This window comes from Cyprinodon tularosa, unplaced genomic scaffold (genome assembly GCF_016077235.1).
Source record: "Cyprinodon tularosa strain WSP-4 unplaced genomic scaffold, ASM1607723v1 ctg194, whole genome shotgun sequence".
Taxonomy (NCBI): Eukaryota; Metazoa; Chordata; class Actinopteri; order Cyprinodontiformes; family Cyprinodontidae; genus Cyprinodon; species Cyprinodon tularosa.
The window spans coordinates 864,973-886,264 of record NW_024038699.1 but is presented as its reverse complement, the minus strand read 5'-3'; the positions used below and the strand labels follow the sequence as shown (position 1 = coordinate 886,264).

General features: G+C 38.0%; 1 protein-coding gene across 4 annotated transcripts in view; it reads left to right on the top strand.

Annotated features, from left to right (window-relative positions):
• The window catches only part of LOC119782496 (PH and SEC7 domain-containing protein 1-like), a 114,681-nt gene extending 102,032 nt beyond the window's left edge, over positions 1–12,649 (top strand). For all 4 annotated transcript variants that reach the window (XM_038283489.1, XM_038283488.1, XM_038283492.1 and 1 more), the window contains 5 exons: positions 641–711; positions 2,703–2,860; positions 7,637–7,781; positions 8,613–8,756; positions 10,676–12,649. In XM_038283489.1, coding sequence (XP_038139417.1) covers positions 641–711; positions 2,703–2,860; positions 7,637–7,781; positions 8,613–8,756; positions 10,676–10,933 — 776 coding nt within the window. In that variant the 3' untranslated portion in view covers positions 10,934–12,649. The remainder of the gene's footprint in view (positions 1–640; positions 712–2,702; positions 2,861–7,636; positions 7,782–8,612; positions 8,757–10,675) is intronic.
• The last annotated feature ends 8,643 nt before the right edge of the window (positions 12,650–21,292 follow it).

The following is a 21,292-nucleotide window of genomic DNA, read 5'->3' as shown; positions in this document are numbered from 1 at the left end:
GGATGGATGGATGGATGGATGGATGGATGGATGGATGGATGGATGTGTAACCTTTAGCCACTAGGGGCGCTAGACTTCCAGGTTTATGGCCTGGACACACCAGACATGAGCCTAATCAAATCGAATGGGGTTGTGACATTAAGAGCTCATTGAAAAATGCATGTGGCTGGTCAGACTGCACGCTATTCTCTGTAATTGTGCTTGTGTAGCTCCAACCGAGGTACAACCCTAATCTATTTTGGTCAGACATACGCAGCTCAGACTGCTAAAAAGCAGAGCTCTGGGTCAGATGACTCGTTCAATGAGGGATGCGACCCTCTCAAGTTGCATGGAGCATCGATATGCTCCAAATATTGACCTGAAAAATAATTTAATACGTGTCACATTAGGCTCAAATGTTGCCTGAATCTTCTCTGTTAATAAAATCTTTATTTTTTTTATTTTTCATAATAATCTGCATACATACATTGTTTGTATTCATGCATCTTCAAACAGGGCAGGTGCATGTACACAGTGTCTAATCAGTGTAACCGTTTGAACATCTTTAATAAACATGAAGATTTGTTCCTATATTTGAAGAATTCTCCATATATTTGCATCATTTAACAATGTTCTGACTCCATTTGTTTTGTTTTTAAAGCACCAAGAGGGAGGAGAGGCTGGAAGACTTTCTATGCCATCCTCAAAGGACTAATTCTCTATCTCCAAAAAGTAAGGTTCCTACATTAAATAAACACACTGTATGGAATGTATACGTTTCCTTGTTTCAGGTATCTAATTTAAAACTCATGATGAGAACCATCGCTCCAGCCTCTGCTTGATATATATTATTCATCAATAAAAGACAGCTGACTGCTTCTCCTCAAGCTTTCTGTTAGACTTTCATTCCAGTTACTGATTGATGTCAGAAGGTTAGATGGGGTTTCTGTTAGGAAATGAAAAGAGAAAATGAATCAGGAACAACAAAAACACATTGTACAAAGGTCACTTTTTGATCAGTGCTACTTATTTAAATCTTATGCTATAACGGAACCTAAAGCTGAGATCTGGCATCAAGGAAGGGCCCCATACGGAGGAAACAGTCTGGCTCCAGTCACAGGCGACTGCTGTTCCCATTAGGAAAGTAAAACTGCACCTGCTTTAGCTTTGGTGTCCAGAAACATAAACTGTTACACAATGTCACTGAAGATAAATGTTAAATATTAGAAGTCAAACAAAACAGATTAAAAGTTTAAAGTGACATATTCCAAAGCAGGTTTTGTCAAATATGTATTATTCAAAATGCAATCCAGACATTGTGACTGTGTTAAACTAAAGTAGGTGTGGGATTTGAAACTAATTGCGCACAACTAGTATTAATTACTGCCTTATATTCAAATCTTTATTTTTTTTTTAAATCTTTTTAAAAAATAATCTTTGTAGATGCTATTTATATATAATTTTACATGCATTTTTTTATGTTTCCTTCATAATGGTGACCTGCTTGGAAAAAAATGAGATAATAATCATTTATTGAATTTTATTTCTAATTAATGCACTAAACCAAAACATTCATATTTTCATTTCAAATATACCCCTGGGACATTTACTTGTACATCTATATGTACAAAATAAAAAGTTTAATTTTAAAAGCTTAATAGATAAATTTTTCTTTCTATTTCCAGGTTTAGGTTAATTTTAATCAACCTCTGCATATAATACAACTTATTTTTGTAAAACAGGCCATCTGAGTACTCCTTTCCATAAAAATGGAAATTAAAATAATAATAAAATGATATGAAAATGAAAACAAAATCAAGAAAGACATCTACTCTGCTTGGAAATTTAAAGCACATAAAGCTGAAAACTACTTTAAATACATTTAAAAGCCTTTCTTTTGTATATATTCCATATATTATACAGTTCTGCTTGAAATTTTACATGCCCTACCATTAAAGGACAGGATAAATTCACACTTGTCATTTAAATAACACAAAACTAAAAACTAAGTAATAAATAAAAATTTATCAAATTATAATTTAGTCGAATAAAATATGAATTTTGAATTTGTGTTTTTTGAAAAAATAGACAAATTAAAGTACCTTGCTCAGGATCAGTGAACCAGCATACCCATCAACAGGTGCAAAAGTCTGACTGAACATTTCCTGAACATTACAGAAAGCACCTGATTTCAATTAATTTTACTGGCAGCTTATTTTTTTCTGTTTACAACGGTTTGTAAACTTTTAAGTACTACTGAATATTCAGAGATCCACGTGTGGCCCTGGAGCTATAGGTTTAAGATCCCTGTGCTACTAAAGCAAAGTCATACACCTATGACTATATATATTTTCAGAAAATACAATTAAATAAAAGAATCAAACTCTAAAAGATTATTGTGATTTTAATGTATTTATGTCATTTTAATCTCTTCCACAGGTATAAAATAAAGGCATTGAGATTTTTGTGCAAATCTGTAACCTTTGTGTATTCCTTGTAAATCAGAATAACTCTTTTACTCAAGCTACATCTCTAAACCAAGGTTTATGAAACATAATTTCATTAAATTAAACATTAAATAATTTGTCAAATGAAACATTTGACAAATTATTTTTGTTCAGTTGTTTTTGTTCAGTTCCAGCCATCACTTTTGCTCTTGACTTGATAGAGAAATCCCTCTAAATGGTTGGAAAATTAATTCATGCTGAACATTTCAATCTTAGGGGGAGTACCGGCCTGATAAGCAGCTCTCGGATGAAGACCTGAAAAATGCTGTGTCTATTCATCACTCTCTAGCAATGAAGGCGTCAGACTACAGCAAGAGACCCAACGTCTTCTACCTGCGGACTGCTGACTGGAGAGTATATCTCTTCCAGGCACCGTAAGTCGTATTATGCATTGTTTGTGATGCTCTGTGAGCTGAGCTGAAATGGATACATACGTCATAAATCATCACATTAAAACAACATTAAGGACAGATGGAAGGATTTCTCTGCAGTTTCTGATCATGCAAACCCAAACTACTTGGTTTCTCTTACTGACCTATGATGTTTAAAGTAATTTTGTAACATGCTCTTTAGTTGCTGTAAGAGAAAATCATTTAAGCGTTTCCGGTCCTGCAATCTAAAGTTTTAACATATTGAGTTTGTGAAACTCTATGGGGTCTTTAGCTGGAACTGAGTGCTTTAAGAGGGAAATTTTTGGCTAAAAACAATGGAGGAATATCTGGGGAAGCACTTTATACTCTGATGGTAAGGTGGAGAATCTGTAATGCTGTGGGCCTCTTTCTCTTTTCTTACATCTTCCACATTTGGTCCTCTTTAAAGACTGGAATTTGTTTTCCCCTTTAGATGTCATCAGACTAAGCTAATAAATCATAATAGATCAAAAAAGAAAATTTTAACTTTACAATGCAATAAAAAGGTAGACTTCTTTTGTTCAATTCAGGACAAACTGGGGTATAGTGACTCCTAATGACCTAAAAAAAATAATATTAATTCTTTCATAAACCAAAGCAGCAGAAATCAAACAAATGAAGCACCAACGATTCAGTCTATTTGCTGGATTAATTTACGTGGGCAGGGTGTGAGCTTCACTCAGCTCCTGAAGCGAATGTTGTTGCAGCCCCTAGCATCATGACCTCTTTGAAATATGAACATTTTGAATCAAAATAGCCCCTTTAATGTATTAAAAATGAGTCACCACTAGAACATTTATCACAGTAATGACTCAGAACATATGGCGTAATCAATCCACAGATTGTTCCCTGGGCTCTAAATCAACCATTTTTCATGATCCCAGGAACTGAATCCCATAAAAAATAGCTGTGAGGAGACCTGAAGAGAGAGGAGATTAAGGAGTTTGGATGATTCAGGTAGATTTTGTGATAAAGAATGGTCTTACATTCCTCTCTCTGCAGGCTCGTAGTTTGTGAAACATTTTAGCAGAGGGATGACTATTGTGCTAATGGTGAAAGGATGTTGTTGAATGTAGCTACAACAAATATGAAACCATCACTGCAGTGATAATTGTGTTAAAAGCAAAGATTTCTCTTAGTTGCATATTTTTCCTTTTGAATGAAAGTGCAAGAATCTATTTTAATGCTATTTGAAGATTTCAAATAGCAGATTTGTCTTGTATACATTTTATGACCAAATGTAAGATTTTCATGTTTTGGAGCAAATTGTTTTGAAGTAACCACTTGTTATCAGATATCTGCTTATATCTGATAAGTGCCTACAGCATAATTTCTGTCAATTTAGAGGAGTTTTTCCTTTGTAATATCTTATTTAAGCTCCCAAATGGCTAAGTCAATATCTGAATCATGGAACTGACAGTGATAGACAAATCTAATCATCTGACAAGTTATTTTTTTCACCATTTGGATTCACACAGTCCAACAGCTTCTTCCCAGATGGTTTTGTGTGTAATAAACCATCTAGTCTTTCAGTTTTAGCCAAGTATCATCATGTTATCCCAGACTCCCTCATGATCCATGAAAGGGGGGATGGGAAGTTAAGCAATCTGTTGTAGGATGTTTGTGTTGCTGCTGTTGAATGGAGAACATGAAACTGTTAGAAATATGGAAACTTGAGCATTTTCCAAATAATAAGGCTGAGAACTGTATAATGGATGACCGCTTGGAAAATGAAGTGCAAACAAACACAAGTTTGATGTATCAGCTTCAGTAACCGATTTTCTTTAGGTCCCTTCAAAGGATCCTTTCTAGACTTAATACTTGGTCAAAGAAGCAATGCGATGATTTTATGTCATTAACTTATTTGTTCAAGAGGTTTTGTCCGAATTCCAGAATACCGACATCTTGTCTTTAAAATAAATCTTTATTTAGCCAATTTAGAAATTCAGAAAGCTTGGAAATAATTGGAAGTTAGTCATGTCTTAAGGAAGGATTTTTGAATGTGAACCATTTTTCCATTCAATTGAACAACAAAATTTTTCCAAAAAAGGTCAGCTAGCCTCATGCAGACTAATCTGATCCTGTTAAGTGTTTACATGCATGCAGATCGGCATAAACCAGAAGTCTCAGTCAGATTACAATTTAATTCCAGTCCTGATTAATCCAATCACAATATCCCAACTGATAATGTTTAAATGGCATTTTCAATCCAATCACTTTAGTCCATTTTAAATGTGACATTTTAAATTCACAGTTTTTTTTATAACTGTTTAAGATAGAATTGGAAGAATTAAGTCTTAACTGCCTAACACCCTTAGATTAAGACATTAAAATCTTTCAAGAGGAAATTACCTGGCCGAGTCGGAAAGATTTTACCTATAAATGTTTCCGTTTGCAGGGTATGTTGCTTATGCCTATTTCTGTGTAAGTTTGGGATTTGCAGCTATTCTAGCAAAGGCTTTGGATCTGTTAATCATGTCACCTTTAAGCTTGCTTGTTTACTATCGCAAAAGTAGCTACTGCAAATATGTTTCGTGACCTTGTCCAAAACAGACTACTTCCATGTGACCTTCTGGTCAGTTCACAGCTATTTTTACCAAGATTTAACTTTAATTATTCTAGTTTTGAAACTGGAATTATTAGTACTGACTTGCAATTGTGTCCATCTTGTACAACTTATTTTTTGCAGTTAATAAGAAAATTATAAACTCTTAATAAATTGACAACTGGATGGATGCACATAATCTGAGGACCCAATAATTGAACTAACAGAAGTAGTAACCGTTCAAAGAGTTAATTAAAAAAATAAACTTGTGTTGCAGAAAGAGGGATAGACTGGAATCACTGTGGAGAGGAGAACAGGGTTAGCGACTGAGAACAACTCAATGATGTTGATGGTGCAGTGAATGAAAGCCACCAGCCTTTTCAGAAGCTAATAGATTTGTCTGGCACAGATGGTTGAGCCTAGTGGCTCCATTTGGATTGTTTGGACCACTGAATGAGTGATCAAGATCTTGAGGTGAATAGACAGAGCTAAAGCCTGGCACACACTGTACGATTTGTTAAATTGTTGCATGCAGTTACAGCTTATACTATAGGATGAAACCGCAGGGTTTAAAAGTTCACAGCTCACAATGTATGTCCTCACACTGTGTGGCCCAATGGTCTGATGTGATATAACTGCTCACACTGTATGTCTAAAAACCACGTGGGACTCAGCCCCGGAGGGAGGTGGCGCTACTCGGACTCGTCTATCCGGAAGCCAAACGAGTAGAAGACGAATATGAAGCTCACTAAAGTGAAACACGTTGCCTTGGCAATTTGTGCTATTTTGTGTGCTGAAAGCCCTCAAAAGAAAAGGCAATGACGTATTTGGACAAAGACATCGCTGAGCAAATGTAGCTACTACGGTCTTTCAGTACAGAAAGAACTCGCAACCCCCACCATGCTTCTGTGTTTTCGTCTGAGAGAAAGGATAAGATTCCTTGTTTGTGCATGCACACTGAGAAATTTGCCCACGACCACCTTATGGCGGCTGACTGAATTTCAAACATGTTTGATTTTCTCCCAACCTCACGATTCCTATTCGGGAGGTGGTCGCGAGAGGCTGATCGGCCTCACGTTGAGGCTGAAAGTCAGCCTGATCAAAAACTTCTTGCATGACTGGAGAATTGGCCCGGAAAGGGCAAAAAAAATCATATAGTATATGCTCGGCTTAAGGTTAGTTGGCAAGTCGTAGTCACTCCGAAGGTCATGCACAGAGAAGCAGTGCACAGCGCAGAGGTTTCCAGAGGCAGGAGACAGATCCGAGGTTCAGGCTTGGGTCATATACAGCAATCCAGGCAGGGGCTCCTCAGTTGTGAGACAAGGCAGTCTGATGTCCAGGAATCAGAAGCCAACAGTGTTCTCCAAAAGGGGCAAGACAAGAGGAAACAGTAACAAGACCGGTCAAGATCAGGAAGTCAAAACAAGGATAGCTGGAAGGTTACTCAAAAGAATGACTTTCAATAATCTGGCAGTTATCCATTAGGAGAGGCAGGAATATGTTGTGCCCCTCCCAGGTGCAGCATCTCCCAGTAATTTGAATTGCCACAGGTGTAACTGCTCAGACCTGATTGCCAGTGTAGCAGAGAGAGCTGGTAGTAACATAAAGGGAAGGCACACAGCATCGATGTTTTGCATTCTATGGCCCCTTTAAAAGGCCCCATATAAGTACAGACCATTTCAGGTTCTCAGATTATTGTCGAACACACATGCTAATATGCTGTGTGGTGAAGGTGGAGGTGTACTCAGCAGGATTCAGGAAGTAACATGTCATTGGCTACATGTTTAAGCCCCAGGGGGAAAGGGTCTTTGCTCCAGTTTGCAGCCTGCATTTGTCCCAGATAACTGAACTCTTCTCTACAACTCTCTCTTTGTATCTCCATCCCAATCGTTTCTCCTTTTCTCTCGGGATTGTGAAGCAAGGCAGTCTGCTTCCAGCTGATATTCTTCACAAGACCTAAATGGGTCTGTTTGTGTTAAACAGAGCCTGTTCTCTCATGAGCTAATTGGCTCTAAAATCACCTCTTTGTCAACGGCGCCTCTGCATTTTCTGATCATTTATAATCCCTTTGATGCCGTAGCCCAGCCAAGTGCTGATGTTGTTATAAAATATCACAGAGTGGAAGCAGTTTGTTCAAACTAATGTGCTTGCAAGTATTTAGTTTTAATGAGTGCTGTGTGATTCATCCATGACAGGAACGCTGAGCAGATGCAGTCTTGGATCACGCGTATAAACACAGTGGCCGCCATGTTTTCATCTCCTCCCTTCCCAGCAGCTATCGGATCCCAGAAGAAGTTCAGCCGACCGCTGCTGCCAGGAACTATGTCAAAACATTCTGAGGTACCTTTCACTTTACTTAAAGAAGCAAAAGTAAAAGCTTAAATATATTCCACCACACAGCTATGCTGGTGCAGGTGTGGATTTTTCATAAAATACTGAATATTTTGAGATCTTGTGCTTTAAAATTCATTAGTTTTATAACTAGAGATACACCGATCTAATACACCAATATAATACCTGGTTCAGATATCCAGATGTTGTAAAGTGCCTTAAGATGACATGTGTTGTGAATTTGGCGCTATATAAATAAACTGAATTGAATTGAATTGAATCAGATATCAGTGATTTAATATCAGATATCGGAGATCCAATCCGGTGCACATTACATGGAACTGTTGTTTCTTTATTTTTGCTGTTCATTTGGTGATAAATAATATAAAGTTAATTTATACATGTCTTCTTTTGTTACCCTTTTAAGCAATGTTTATGTCAAGGCTAAAGCCTTAACTCACATGGCAAGATATATGGTCATTCAACAGTTGAATTGGATTGGTATCGGCTATTACATTCAGCCCAGATGTATCAGATTTGATTTTAAAAAAACTGAATTGTGCATTTCTTTTTATAACTGCTTTAAATGTTTCATGCTTGTAAATATGCTTTTAAAATGTGGTTGGATGCTACAGAGAATCTAAAGGCCAAGAACACTCTTCCTTTTGTAAAGGTTTCCACTTTTATGGTGATGTCCTGGTTTCTACATTTCCAACAAAATCCTATTGAAGAAGAATGTGCACAGTTTTTATTGTTTTTTTCCATTATTATTCAAATGAGCAGATGTATACCTTTGTCTTTACCCTCTTAAAGTTCCTTGTTTTGACCCTGTGCTTTTAGGAGGAACAGATCAGATCTCATGAAGCCCGGTTCAGAGCCATCTCCACTGAGCTCGCCGAGCTGCGATCTTTTCCTCCTGACCGTAAAGTTAAAGGCCGGGAGCTGGAAGAGTACCGCTTGCGAGACGAGTATCTGGACTTTGAGGTAGTAAAAGTTCTGTGAAATCATAAACTGTTTGTTATTTTTTCAATATTATGTAACAGAGTAACATCTTATATTCCATAATTGTAAAAATCATTTTTTTCCTGAAAGTTAGAAAAAATGCAAAAAGTGTTATTTTTTGCATTTGGACTAATTTGACCATCTAGAGAATCGATGGAAATGCGCCTGATCTACAGGGATAGATCTGTTCAGTCTGTTTCTATAACTGTTATGAAAAGGGACAGATGGACCCAGTATTCAAGGTGAGACAGCCAGTAGGAAAGTTCAAAACGTTTATTAAAATAAAAACATAGACGGAACAGAAACGGGCTGCTGTGGATCTGCGGCTCTCAGCGACTGCAGTAGGGGACGGGGCACCGCCCAATCACTGACAATCTGGTTTAACAGTTCAGTCCGTCCTCTCAATCACAGGCAGGATAAGCCAATGCACTGTTAACAAGATGCAGCAACCCCAGTGAGCAGGCAGGATTCCAATCCAGGACAGGGATTCAGATCAGACTGGAATCCAGGAGTCTGCAGTACGGTCATGGGTTCCGATCGACTCAGGAACGGACAGATCGGGGTTCCAGGAATCCAACAGAGCATGAAGGCAGGTCCAGAGTCCTGTACATCGAGCAATCAGCTCAGGCAGAAACGCACTTCTGAGGACAAATTCAGAGTCCCGTGCGTAGAGCAGTCAGCCTAGACAAAAACGCGCAGACACAGACAGGCAGAATCTAGCAGGAATCCAAAGGTGGTTCAGGCGAACAGATCAGACAGGGACAGTCAGGGTCGGTGGATGAGAGGGAACGGAATCAGGGGATCAGAATCACAAAGGAAATGCTGAAACGCTCTCACCACTGGCTAGGGAATAAACTCACCTGAAGACACTGGCTCCAGAATAATCTTCTCACTGGAACAGGGACATGAACCTTGGACTAACTAAAACTTAACTAAAAAACAAACAGCAAACAAACAATAATCTGGCCCCAATAGCTGGAACTGAGCCCGATATGAAGGAGAAACAGCAGGTGGATGAGATGAGTGATAATTAGAAAACTGGGCAGAGTAGGGCAGTTGAGTGAATTGAACAATTAAGGTGAGCTATCAGGGAAGATGATGATAACAAATATAAATTTAGGTTAAAAATATCTTGAAAACATGAAGGTTTACCCTTTTTGGGGCATCTTTCTTTGATTTATACAGTCAATTTGAACTCTCAGGATAAAGTTTGTCCTGTCAGCATGATTTACTATTTTCATAATTTCCTTTTCTGACCTAATCTCATATTACCCTTTGTAATAGGTATACATTTATTTATCTCATACTTGCTTGTAGAGGGGTGTTCATGAGGTACTTAAAAAAAATCAACAGTAATAATGATAACGTTAAAGCAAACAGAGCTGTGATATAAGTGTTTAAATTTTTTTATTTTGTATTAAGTACAAAAAAAGATGATCTTGTGCAGTTTGTACTAGGGCTGCCTTAGAGCAAGAAGGTTCAGGGTTCGATTCCCAGCTAAGGGTCTTTCTGCATGGAGTTTCTGTGTTCTCCCTGTGCATGCATGGGTTTTTCTGGGTACTCCAGCTTCCTCCCACAGTCCAGAAACATGACTGTTAGGTTCATTGGCATCTCTAAATTGTCCTTGGTTGTGAGTCTGTGCGTGGTTGTATGTCTTTGTGTTGCCCTGAGACAGACTAGTGATTAAGGCCCATCTGAATAGATCACCTTCTTCTACATTTTCTGATACGTCAACAGGCTTATAGAGTAAAGTTTTTGGTTATAATCCTACAAATTTGTGAACATTATGTAGGTATGGATGCTTTTAAGGAGTCTGTAGATATGATAGATTAGAAAAGTCTGTTCGGATTGTCAGAAAAACGTCTAATCACTTAAAGTTCTCATCTTTCATACTGTCACAGAAAACAAGATATGGGACATACATCATGTTGCTGCGGGCCAAGATCCGAAGTCATGAGGATGATCTATCGGTGTTTGAGTCCCTGCTCCTTGAGGACAGCAGCCTGCAGAGGGCGCACTCCAGCCCCACGCTGCAGGACAGCAGCCAAGCCAGTCAGGCCAGCAGCAGCAGGGGAAATAGCAGCAAAGCCAGCGCCTGCAGCAGCAAACCTCGACAGGAAGGCCAGAGACACAGCTACAGACAAGCTGTCAAGAAGTGAAGCCCGACAAGGGGTGCCGGGAGTGGCATGTTGTCGTACCACCAGCGGCAGGCTGTCTCCCAGCGAAGGCTTTTAATTTCAGATCCAGGAGGGTTTTGGAGCTCTGCTTGAAGGGGGAGCAGGGGTGAGGGTCTTATTCCACACCCGTCCACAACCATGACGCCCCACACGACGCCCCAGTCTTCTCGTGTTACCAAGGAGGTGCAGATCCAGCAGGGAGGATGGTGCAGGAGGTGGGGGGGAACAGCTGTGAGGTCAGCGATGTGCAGAGAGGAGGTGTCTTTGAGAACCAATGCTGGATGCAGCAGCATCAGACAGAACAGTTCCTTAAAAAGGCTGCTTCCAGGTCAAATGGGACATCACAGGGACCTACATCCAGCATCCTTTCTTTTCTCCCTCTTTACTTCTTTCAGGGCACCTCTCCAGCTACATCCTCACAAGGTTTTTTTCTTAAATCTTTCACTCTGTTAGGGACCAAACATGTTTACGCACTTTTTCGTCACATGATTGATTTTAGTCGAACTGACTCCGCCACTCTGACAAGATGCGCTGTAATCGACTTTTATAACACCACCAAGTTTTTGGAGCCTCTAAATTCCAGCTCCTTCTTTCTGCTAATGCCACATCCTCTCAATGTCGTTCACATTCCACACAAGAATTGAGAATCACAGCTTTCAGCTCCAATAAGGGTGGTGTGAGGTTATTTTGGTGTTGCTACAGCGTGCACCATAACTAGATGACTCGGTTGCTGCTTCTCTCTGGCCAGATAGAGCCAAATCTGCAGAAATTCCCAGTGCTTCTGCCAAGCAGCTAAAAAACTGCATCTCTCTTTTTTTTGCTCGACTTGAACAATTTTTTTTCCTGTTTTCTTTTGCTTCTGTCCAGTGATGTGCTTCTGTTCTCTTTCTTGGGCAAATGTTTTTATTTTTCTTTATCCTGCTGTGATATGCATGCCTGCATCTAGCACAGCTTGTCTTAGGGCTTTTACTATTTAGACTACAGACAAAAAAAGAAACAGGAGCGTCCAAATTTCTCTCTGGGGTTGTTGATTCACTCCTGCCTGTGCTATACCTAACTGGTGTAACCTCCTATGTATACCGCTCATTTTTAAGCCGACACTCACCTGGCAGGCTCCGAATGTTGATATTTTTAAAGTATTTGAAAAAACCCCACCCCTCTGTGCGAGCATATGATCTAAAACTATAAAGAAAACATGCTATCCAGAATGTGTTGTACAGTATATAATGCACCTCCTTATATTGTAGGATATATGAAAGTATATTTGCAATATATCCAGTACATTATTGTGAAGATGCATTAGAAGCAAACGCAGAAAACGTCTTACATGTCCCTAAAGGGCTGAATGATAACTACGTGATTTTGTTAGCTGTTTTTTTTATTATTATTATTGTGATTAGAAAAGATTTAGAAAGGGTATTCTTGCCAGGTTACACTAATTTAATCAGTAACATTGATAGGATATTCTATGCCCACAACTATTAGCATGATTCTATTTGGACTGGGGTTGAGGATGATGTGAAAGATGCATAAAAGGAGAAAATAATATCTAAAAAAATGAAAGAAAATGAGTAACCTAAAGACGTTTTGGAATACGTTGAGGAAAGCGTATTTTTATTTTTAATTTTTTTGTGGTAGCCATAGACACCTCATAGCATAAGATTGTATCTCAATAATGTAAAATATCATCAAAAAGTTATTTTTGAGTTGTTTTTTCCCCCAGTAATTTAATTTACAAAGTAAAAAACCTACGGATATATTATAGACAGAGTGGTAAATATCAATTTTGTTTGTTCTGGCCTATGGCTAATGACCATTGATTTTCTTTTTTCCATTTTAATGGAAAGTTAAGTGGAAGGATAAAGTGTGTTAGAAATCGTTTTAGGTTTTTGCTTTGTTTTTTCCGCAGAAATACCAGATATTCAAACTGTAAGTCCATGTTTTGTGAGGTATTTATGGTCAGGACTACTTTTGCATAAATTTATTGCATCAAACTAGTGAAGGGGATCAGCCTTTGGCGCTACAGCGGCATTAAGGATGCTCAGAATTGCTCAGTGGCTTTCACCTCCTCCGATTGTTGGTAATTCTGTGTCTGATCTATCTCCTGTCAGTACTTCGTTGACTGTGTGAGGTTTATGTAAGGGTAGCTTCCTGACCAATTAGACAAAGTGATACATACCATGACCAATAAAGCAGCCATTAAACATTTTGGTACTTTTGGGAGTGAGGACTGGAAAATGAAATCAGCATCTCCACAGAGGACAACATAAAGCACCTGCTAAAAGATGGCACATAACATTGGACCTAAATAAACTTTGATTCATCTCAAATTTATTGAAAAAGTTTTATTTGCATTTATTGAAAACATATCTAGAAAATAGAGAAGATTGTCCATGTATGGAATATGTCTGTGTATGGTGGTACCTAAAACACTGAATTCCTTTTGCATTATTTTCTTCCAATATTTATCCTTCCACTCAACTTTCTATTGATAAGTTAAGACAAATGAGTATTTGCTATTCAACCTTCTGTATAGTCTCACTCAGCAGTCTTCCCCATGATTTTATAGGCAACAATGTGACATGTCTGTGCTTTTTTCTTATTAGCTGTAGGCCATAATCCTCACAATTACCAGAAGAAAACATGCATTAGATGAATCACTCTGTGTGTAATGAATCTATGCAATATGAGTTTGACTTTTTCCTAATTGAGTTCCCAAAATAAGTAAACTTTTCGATAATATTCACGCTTACTGAGATACAGCTATAGTTGATGCACAGCCATTTTCTACTCAGGCTTAGGAGCAGCTGCAGTGCCAGCATCCAACCAGCAGGGAGAGCTGTCAGAATTTGCTTGTAATTGCTCTTTCAGCCATAATCACACCTGCTGCACCTGCAGTAAATATGCACAGCACCTCCCACTCACCTGGGGAAGGGGATGGGGGCCGCAGGGCTACACAGCACACACACACACCCGATTTCTGTTAACCATTTGCAGTGCATGCTGGGACTGTGCTGGATGCTCCAAGGCGCATCGAGACACTTTGGTTTGTTTCGTCCAGCGTTCATCCAGCATCAGCTTCCATAAAGCATGAACTATAAAGATTTGTACAGTTTCTAAAAATGAATGATTCAGTATTCAGGCTTCAGCTCTGCACAGTGTTAATGTGTCTGTCAAATTTCTGTTGCAGCTTTTTATCCTGTTGTCTTTAAGCAACAGTTCAGACATTTCTGTTATAATTTTAAGGGGCTTATATCTTCTTTGTCTTAAATGTCTTCTTTTGTTTTGAGGCTGATTGCCAGAGAAGATAAGAGGGTGGCTGTTTTCCCTATTGCTTGGTGTTTTGATTGCCGGACTTATTAATCTTTGGGGAAATGTGGTAGAAAAGGTATGTAAATAATGATTATTTTTTAGCCATTTGATATCATATTTCATTCGACACTCAAATAGTTTGAAAATGTTTTTTTGTTTTTGTTTTTTTCGAATATGGTTACAAAAAAGTATGTTTTAATATTTTACTCTGCAGCTATGGCCAAACTTTTAAAAATGTTTTAAAAATACTACAGCTTAATTTTCAATGCTTTTTTGACTTTTGACTTGACTTATTTGACATTTTACCCCCCACTTCTACTCTTTCAGTTTAAAGAGTTTCAATACAAGATGCACTAAAAAAAGGCAGAGCATTCTTATTTACATTTTTATGTGCTAGTAATCTTTAGAGGCACTTAAAGGCAAAACAAAAGAGCAATGTTGCTAAAATCGAAAAAACCAAACAATGTAACATAAAAACATCCTCAGTGTTACACATGTCCTAATATTTTCATAGTTTTATGAAGATTACTTCTATTGAGAACCAATTATTTTTCCTGCTTTTGCTGCATCGGTTTATGTTCAACAACTGATTTAGTTTTTTGAGATTTGCTTGAATCTTTTCTAATTACTGATGAAACACACAATGCTCTACAGTGCCTTGCCAGAGTATTAATGCCCCCTTGAATTTTTTCATATTTTGACGCATTACAACCACAAACTTCAATGTATTTTATTGAGATTTTATGTGATAAACCAACACAAAGAGTGTATTTATTATCTTTAGGCAAAACCCAGCATTCAAATTTGTTTTAGAAGTCACTGATTAGGAAATAGAGCCCCATTGTGCTCCCAATGTCCTTCATTGGCACTAAGGAGCTATGAGGAATCCCACAATCCTTTGTGCAACATGACGTTGTGACATTATTGCTTAATGTCTACTGTTAATGTACATATCTTTATTTGTTTTGGTTTGTATAATGGAGAGCTTAAGCTGTTCACTGGATTTGTGTTGTTTGTTATAGTTCTATATCTGAAGGCTGTAGTCCCAATTGGACCTATGTGTGTCTATATTAAGTGATGACGTCCAGAAGGCTGAAGGCCGTCCAGATTCAGCTGGCCGGTGCTCCTTCCCTCCCCATTATATTGTTCCTACTCTTGATCCCATGAAAGGTGAAGGAAAAGGAGCTAGGGGCTATAATTAGACTTTATTGGATTCAGCCAGAGGTTTAGAAATATCTAACCAGAGCAACAAAGAAATGGTTTAGATCAAAGCATAATCATGTGTTGGAATGGCCTCGATGTAAAAAGAATGTAAAAAGATGCACCAAAAAATCTGCGGCTAAAAGAGGTGGTATTATTGACTTGACTAAAATAAAAGCGTTTTTTTAGATACGGCATTCATAGCTACACACTACACTGTTTTGGTCTGTTTTGGTCTCAGAATACATGAAGTTCTTGTGGTTCCAACTTGAAAATGTAAAAAAATTCAGAGTAAGGGACTGTTACTATAATAAATAAATATATGTCCCCACACAAAAGGATGAAACCTTAAAGACTGCTAACAAGACGATCATATCTAGTGCGTCTGGACTTTATCGTCAGAAACAATCAGAACCATTTCAGGTGTTAGTCCTTGCACCAAACGTGTCAAAACTCACTCTAAAACCCGGTGTGCCTTGTCCAGCTCACTAGAGCTACCCTTTAACTTTAAGATGCATCTCTTCTCCAACATACCTGATTCTAACAGCTGAAGTTCCACAGCATGTCTTCAGCTCAACAGAGGCAGTTATTCATTAGATTCATGTGTTTTGGAGAAGAGAGCATATAAGTTGAAGGATGTTAGCTCTGAAGGACTGAACTTGGGCCACCTGCTCTTAGGGGAGTGTTGGCCTAGTGGTTAGAGCAGTGCACTTTTGTTCTGAGAAGGTTGCAAGTGCCCGGTTCCATACCCACAGCCTCCACTCTGGGTTCCTTAGCAAGACTCTTAACCCCACACTGCTCCTCAGGCGCCACACAGTGGCAGCCCCCTGCTCCCAGAGGGGATGGGTCAGATGCAGAGGTATGTTTCTTCTGTCTGTACTATTACTATTATTAAAACAACCCATGTGGCTAATCTGAAAATTGCAGTATTTTATATGTGTTTACTTTGAGAGATTCATAAGAAATTCTTTCTTCCATTCTGTTAAAATATCTTTTTGAATTAAAAGAAAAGAAAAACAGCAATGAAGGAAACAGAAAGCAGCTGCTGGAAGCAGTTTGTGAAAGTCCTAGTTGCAGCATCTGTCTCTGTTAAGCAGCCGTGCACGCATACAGCTGCAGTATTTCTGGGTGAAATGTCTTTTAAATGTTTCCATCACTTATCATTTTCTGAATGTAAATAAAGCATGAGATCTTATGGCCTGCTTCTATTTATATTAGAGCATTAAATGAAGGGTTCATACTGTAGGTAGGTCGCCATGATTTACTGTCTTCAAGCTCATGCTCACTATTATCTATTTTTTTCTATCGACAAAGGAAATAGCTATATTTATTGCTGTTCTATGCCGTCGTGTTTTAAAGGCTCAGAAAAATCTTTTTACATGTAAGTTCTGATCCATCTCGGTGTGTTTTTAGACTGGTGCAAGTAAGATGATGTTCTTTTGATGCTAAAACAGTGAGCTACATGTGTCACTGCCTTGTTCGGTCTCACCAAGGAAATGTTGTTTGTGAGCTTCTCATTTTTTTGGGAAATTCTCGAGGATAAAAATAAAAGTGTTTGTAAAGGTTGGCTGTGTCTTGACCTTACTGTGTGGAACTTTAAACCCTATTTATTTCTGAAATACAAGGTGAGAAAGGAGTTCGCTTTTATAATTGACCTGTTCTGGATTTTTTTTTTAAGTAAAGAAACATTTAGGTTATTGATATTTTTCTTTTTTTGTTATTTACCAAAATAGAAAGACAATACTGATGCTTAAAGTATACAGTAGAAGTTAAATTGACTTATGTTTTAATAACATGATTTATTCTTATTTATTCAACCATTGTTTTAACATTTTACCAACTGTATTTTGCTTTTTAATCCACTAACACCATGCAGAGTATAAATGACCCTTGACTGTAGATAATTTAAATTAAATCAATTTTTCTCTTCCCTGTCACAACAGAACAAATGAAATTGAAAGAAATATACTCTAAAGATCTGCTTTTTAGATGTCATGTCTGATTTGACAAACCCACAAGTTGTATTCTTTTTAGTAGAATAAAATAGAAACTATTAGATCTACAAAAATAAGACAGTTTTGGAAAATGTCTTGAATCTTGAAGCAAGAAATGGGTTGAAGGCAGTAAAAGATATAAAGTCTCATTCCTGTTGTCATTTACAACAGGTTAAGACACTTTTATCATTTAAAAAACAGCATATCTGACTATGGTACACTGTAAAAATAATTCAATAATAAATGCAGGGTAAAGAAAAGTTAAACCTAAACAAAGAAAAAAAGTCACTAAATGTTAAGAAGTATAAATATTAAACAAAACTATTGAACTGGGAGTACAGAGAATTGGGTAAGAGTGAAATACTCACACAGGTTTAAAGGGCAGGGAGTGTTGTATTGATTTAAAAAAAAAAAAGACACAAGTAAATGAACCAGCCTGAAGAGCAAAGTGAAAGCAGTCCTCGGGTGGCGGGTCTAGAACCAATTTATCAGAGGAGTCAAGGTGAGACCAGTATTTCCTTTTTAAGTAATTAAAAAACAGAGCAAATGTTCATTATTTGAAATATTAAGTGAAACAACAAACCTCACATAGAGCAGATGAAAACAGTGATATCATATCTGAATATGGCTTAAGCTAAAAATGCAACAGCTTAAATTTTCCATTGTCGTTCAAATAAAACTGGTCCAAGAGATCTTTCATTTACAGTTTCTGTACAAGCACATATCATTTATTAATCATACATTTATTTAGTGTAATCTATTCACTTCAGGGCCATAAGGGGCCCTGGCACCTATAGAACTGAGGCCCCTGTCTCGAACCGCCCATGCAATCCTCGTTTTGGAACCACCCAAAGCACCCATTCAACATATTAGAAAGAGACAATCGTTGGGGATGTATCCATACAGAAATATTATTAAAAATAGTAATAGATAGAAAAAAAAAAAATTACTTTAAGATAAGATAAATTACTTTGGCAAATATAGCCAAACTACTGCAGTCAGGCTAGTTCTAATGAGACAAAGCAAAGCAAGTTTATTCAAATTGCACAGTTCAAAATATATGAAAAAACACACAGAGAAAACCACAGTGGAATTACAATACATAAAGGTAATTAAATTAATAATGAACATGAAAAGCTGCCTTGCGGCAAAAAGGTTCTGGGTTCATTTCCCAGCCCAGGATTTTTCTGCATTGTGTTTGCATTTTCTCCCTGTGTATGCGTGGGTTCTCTCCGGGTACTCCGGCTTCCACCCACAGTTCAAAAACATGACTCTAAGGTTCATTGGCATCTCTTAAATTTTCCTTAGGTGTGAGTGTCTGTGTGTGCATGGTTTTATCTCTGTGTTGCCCTGTGACATACTCGCGAGCCATCCTGGGTGTACCCCACCTCTCGCCCATAGAATGCCGGAGATAGGCACTGGTCTCACCGCGACCCTTCAGAATAAATGGGGGAAGATGGATAGATGGATGAACATGAAAAATCAAAGAGAATAAAATAAATAATTAAAATCCTAAGATACTTTAAAAAAACGGACAAACGTATGAAAGAACGAAAAAGTGAGGACGCAGGCAGCAGCGTTCTGGATCAACTGCAGATGTCTGATGCATTTTTAGGCAGACCTTTAAAGACGCTGTCACAGTTATCAGTTCTACTAAAGATGAACCCATGAATATGTTCAAAGGTAAAAAAAAAAGGGAGAACATTACACTTTTATGAGATAATAATGACTGGGAAGTACAGTTTTTAAATACCGTAGCTTGTGTACTGAATAGACTTGGTTTTTGACAAATATCTCAACTAAAAAAAGCAGGATTTTATTGTAGTTTATTTGACTGTGAAGTTTTAGATGAAGATCTTTCTTTATTACCAAGTGTGTCAATTTTTTTAAATAATGCAAGGAATATCTTTATGTTAATAAATTTAAACAAGATGACCTGTCTCTTGTTCTCAATAAATAAAAGTTAAACATTCAACTCCCAGTAATAAGATAGTAAAGGGATGGCTTGACAGATCATCCACAAACTGACAGGAACCTGCATAAAGAAAAGAATTGGTGAGTCCAGAGTCTGAAACCTGTACAACATTTCATCTCTCCTTCTCCCTCCTCTCTTATGTTGCAGAGAGAATTACAAAACGACGGTCTCAAGAACCAAAACAAGATACAACTTATTACATCTTTCAGTTATTTACTATAAATCTATGGCACTGGAAAATGTGACCATGCAGCTATGAGGGATCCCAGAAGCTTTCCATTTGGACTTGATTCTGTTGATCCTGCAGAGTTCTGTGCTCTAAAAAATAAACAACATATGTCTGTAGCTGAGAAAAAAGAATGGGTCAGTTTCATTCTCTTCATTTATTTTAACACACAGTGTATAAGAATTCTTCCAGGATCCAAATCATAACTACAAGTCTAAAACTACTATTTGTACTATTTCTGATAAAAATGACAATATATAAATAAATGAATGTATGACTTGTGAAGGCATGTAGTATGGCAAGAGGCTGCTCAGTGGCGCAGTGCCTAGCACTGCTGTCTTGCAGCAAGAAGCTGCGGGTTTGATTCCCTGCCCGGGATCTTTCTGCATGGAGTTTGCATGTTCTCCCTGAGCATGTGTGGGTTTTCTCTGGGTACTCTGGCTTCCTCTCACAGTCCAAAAACATGAGTGATAGGTTAATTGGCTTCTCTAAATTCTCCTTAGGTGTGAGTGTGTGCATGAATGGTTGTTTGTCCTTTTTGTCTCTGTGTTGCGCTGTGATGGACTGGCAACCTGTCCAGGGTGGACCCTGCCTCTCGCCCATAGACAGCTGGAGATAGGCACCAGCACCCCTCGCGACCCTACTCGGGATAAAGCGTGCCAGAAAATGGATGGATGTATGAGAGTTAATTTCATGATGAAAAAATAAACTGGTATTAGTTGAATATTTTTTATATACGCTTATGAAATAAATTCTTCTTTGATTAGATCATATTTTACCCTTAGTAAGAGTATGGTGCAATTATGATACAATATCTCCCACGCTGAAAAAAAAAAATAATAATAATAATAAAAAAATTTATATATATATATATATATAATATAATATAATGCAGGCAGGAAGTGCATACATGGAACGCCACAACCAGGTAGATGTCATAGTGTACAGGAACATCTGCCATGAGTATGGGCTGGAAGTCCCAAGGTCAAAATGGAAGACACCTCCTAAGGTAGTTGAGAATGACCGAGCTAAGATCCTATGGGACTTCAAGATCCAGACTGACAAACAGGTGATGGCTAACCAACCAGACATCGTGTTGATCGACAAACAGCAGAAGAAGGCAGTAGTGATAGATGTGGCAATCCCAAGCAACAGCAACATCAAGAAGAAAGAACACGAGAAGCTTGAGAAATACCAAGGACTGAAGGAGGAGCTAGAAAAGATGTGGAAAGTGAGAGCAGTAGTGGTGCCAGTGGTAATTGGAGCACTGGGGGCTGTGACCCCCAAACTGGGAGAGTGGCTACAGCAGATTCCAGGTAAAACATCAGAGGTCTCTGTCCAGAAGAGCGCAGTCCTAGGAACAGCTAAGATACTGCGCAGAACCCTCAAACTCCCAGGGTTCTGGTAGAGGACCCGAGCTTGAGGATGACACATACCACCCCACGAGGGGTGAGAAAACAGTTTTTTTTTTTATATATATATAACATTTCTTAATTTTGTTTTATTTGGGCTATCCCTAACCCAAAAGAAGATAATTCGCTCAATTCTAGGATAAAAATATTTAAGATAATCAAAATTAACAGCCCACTTTACAGTTTACCTGATATCTGATCTGAACCATATGTAAATGAATA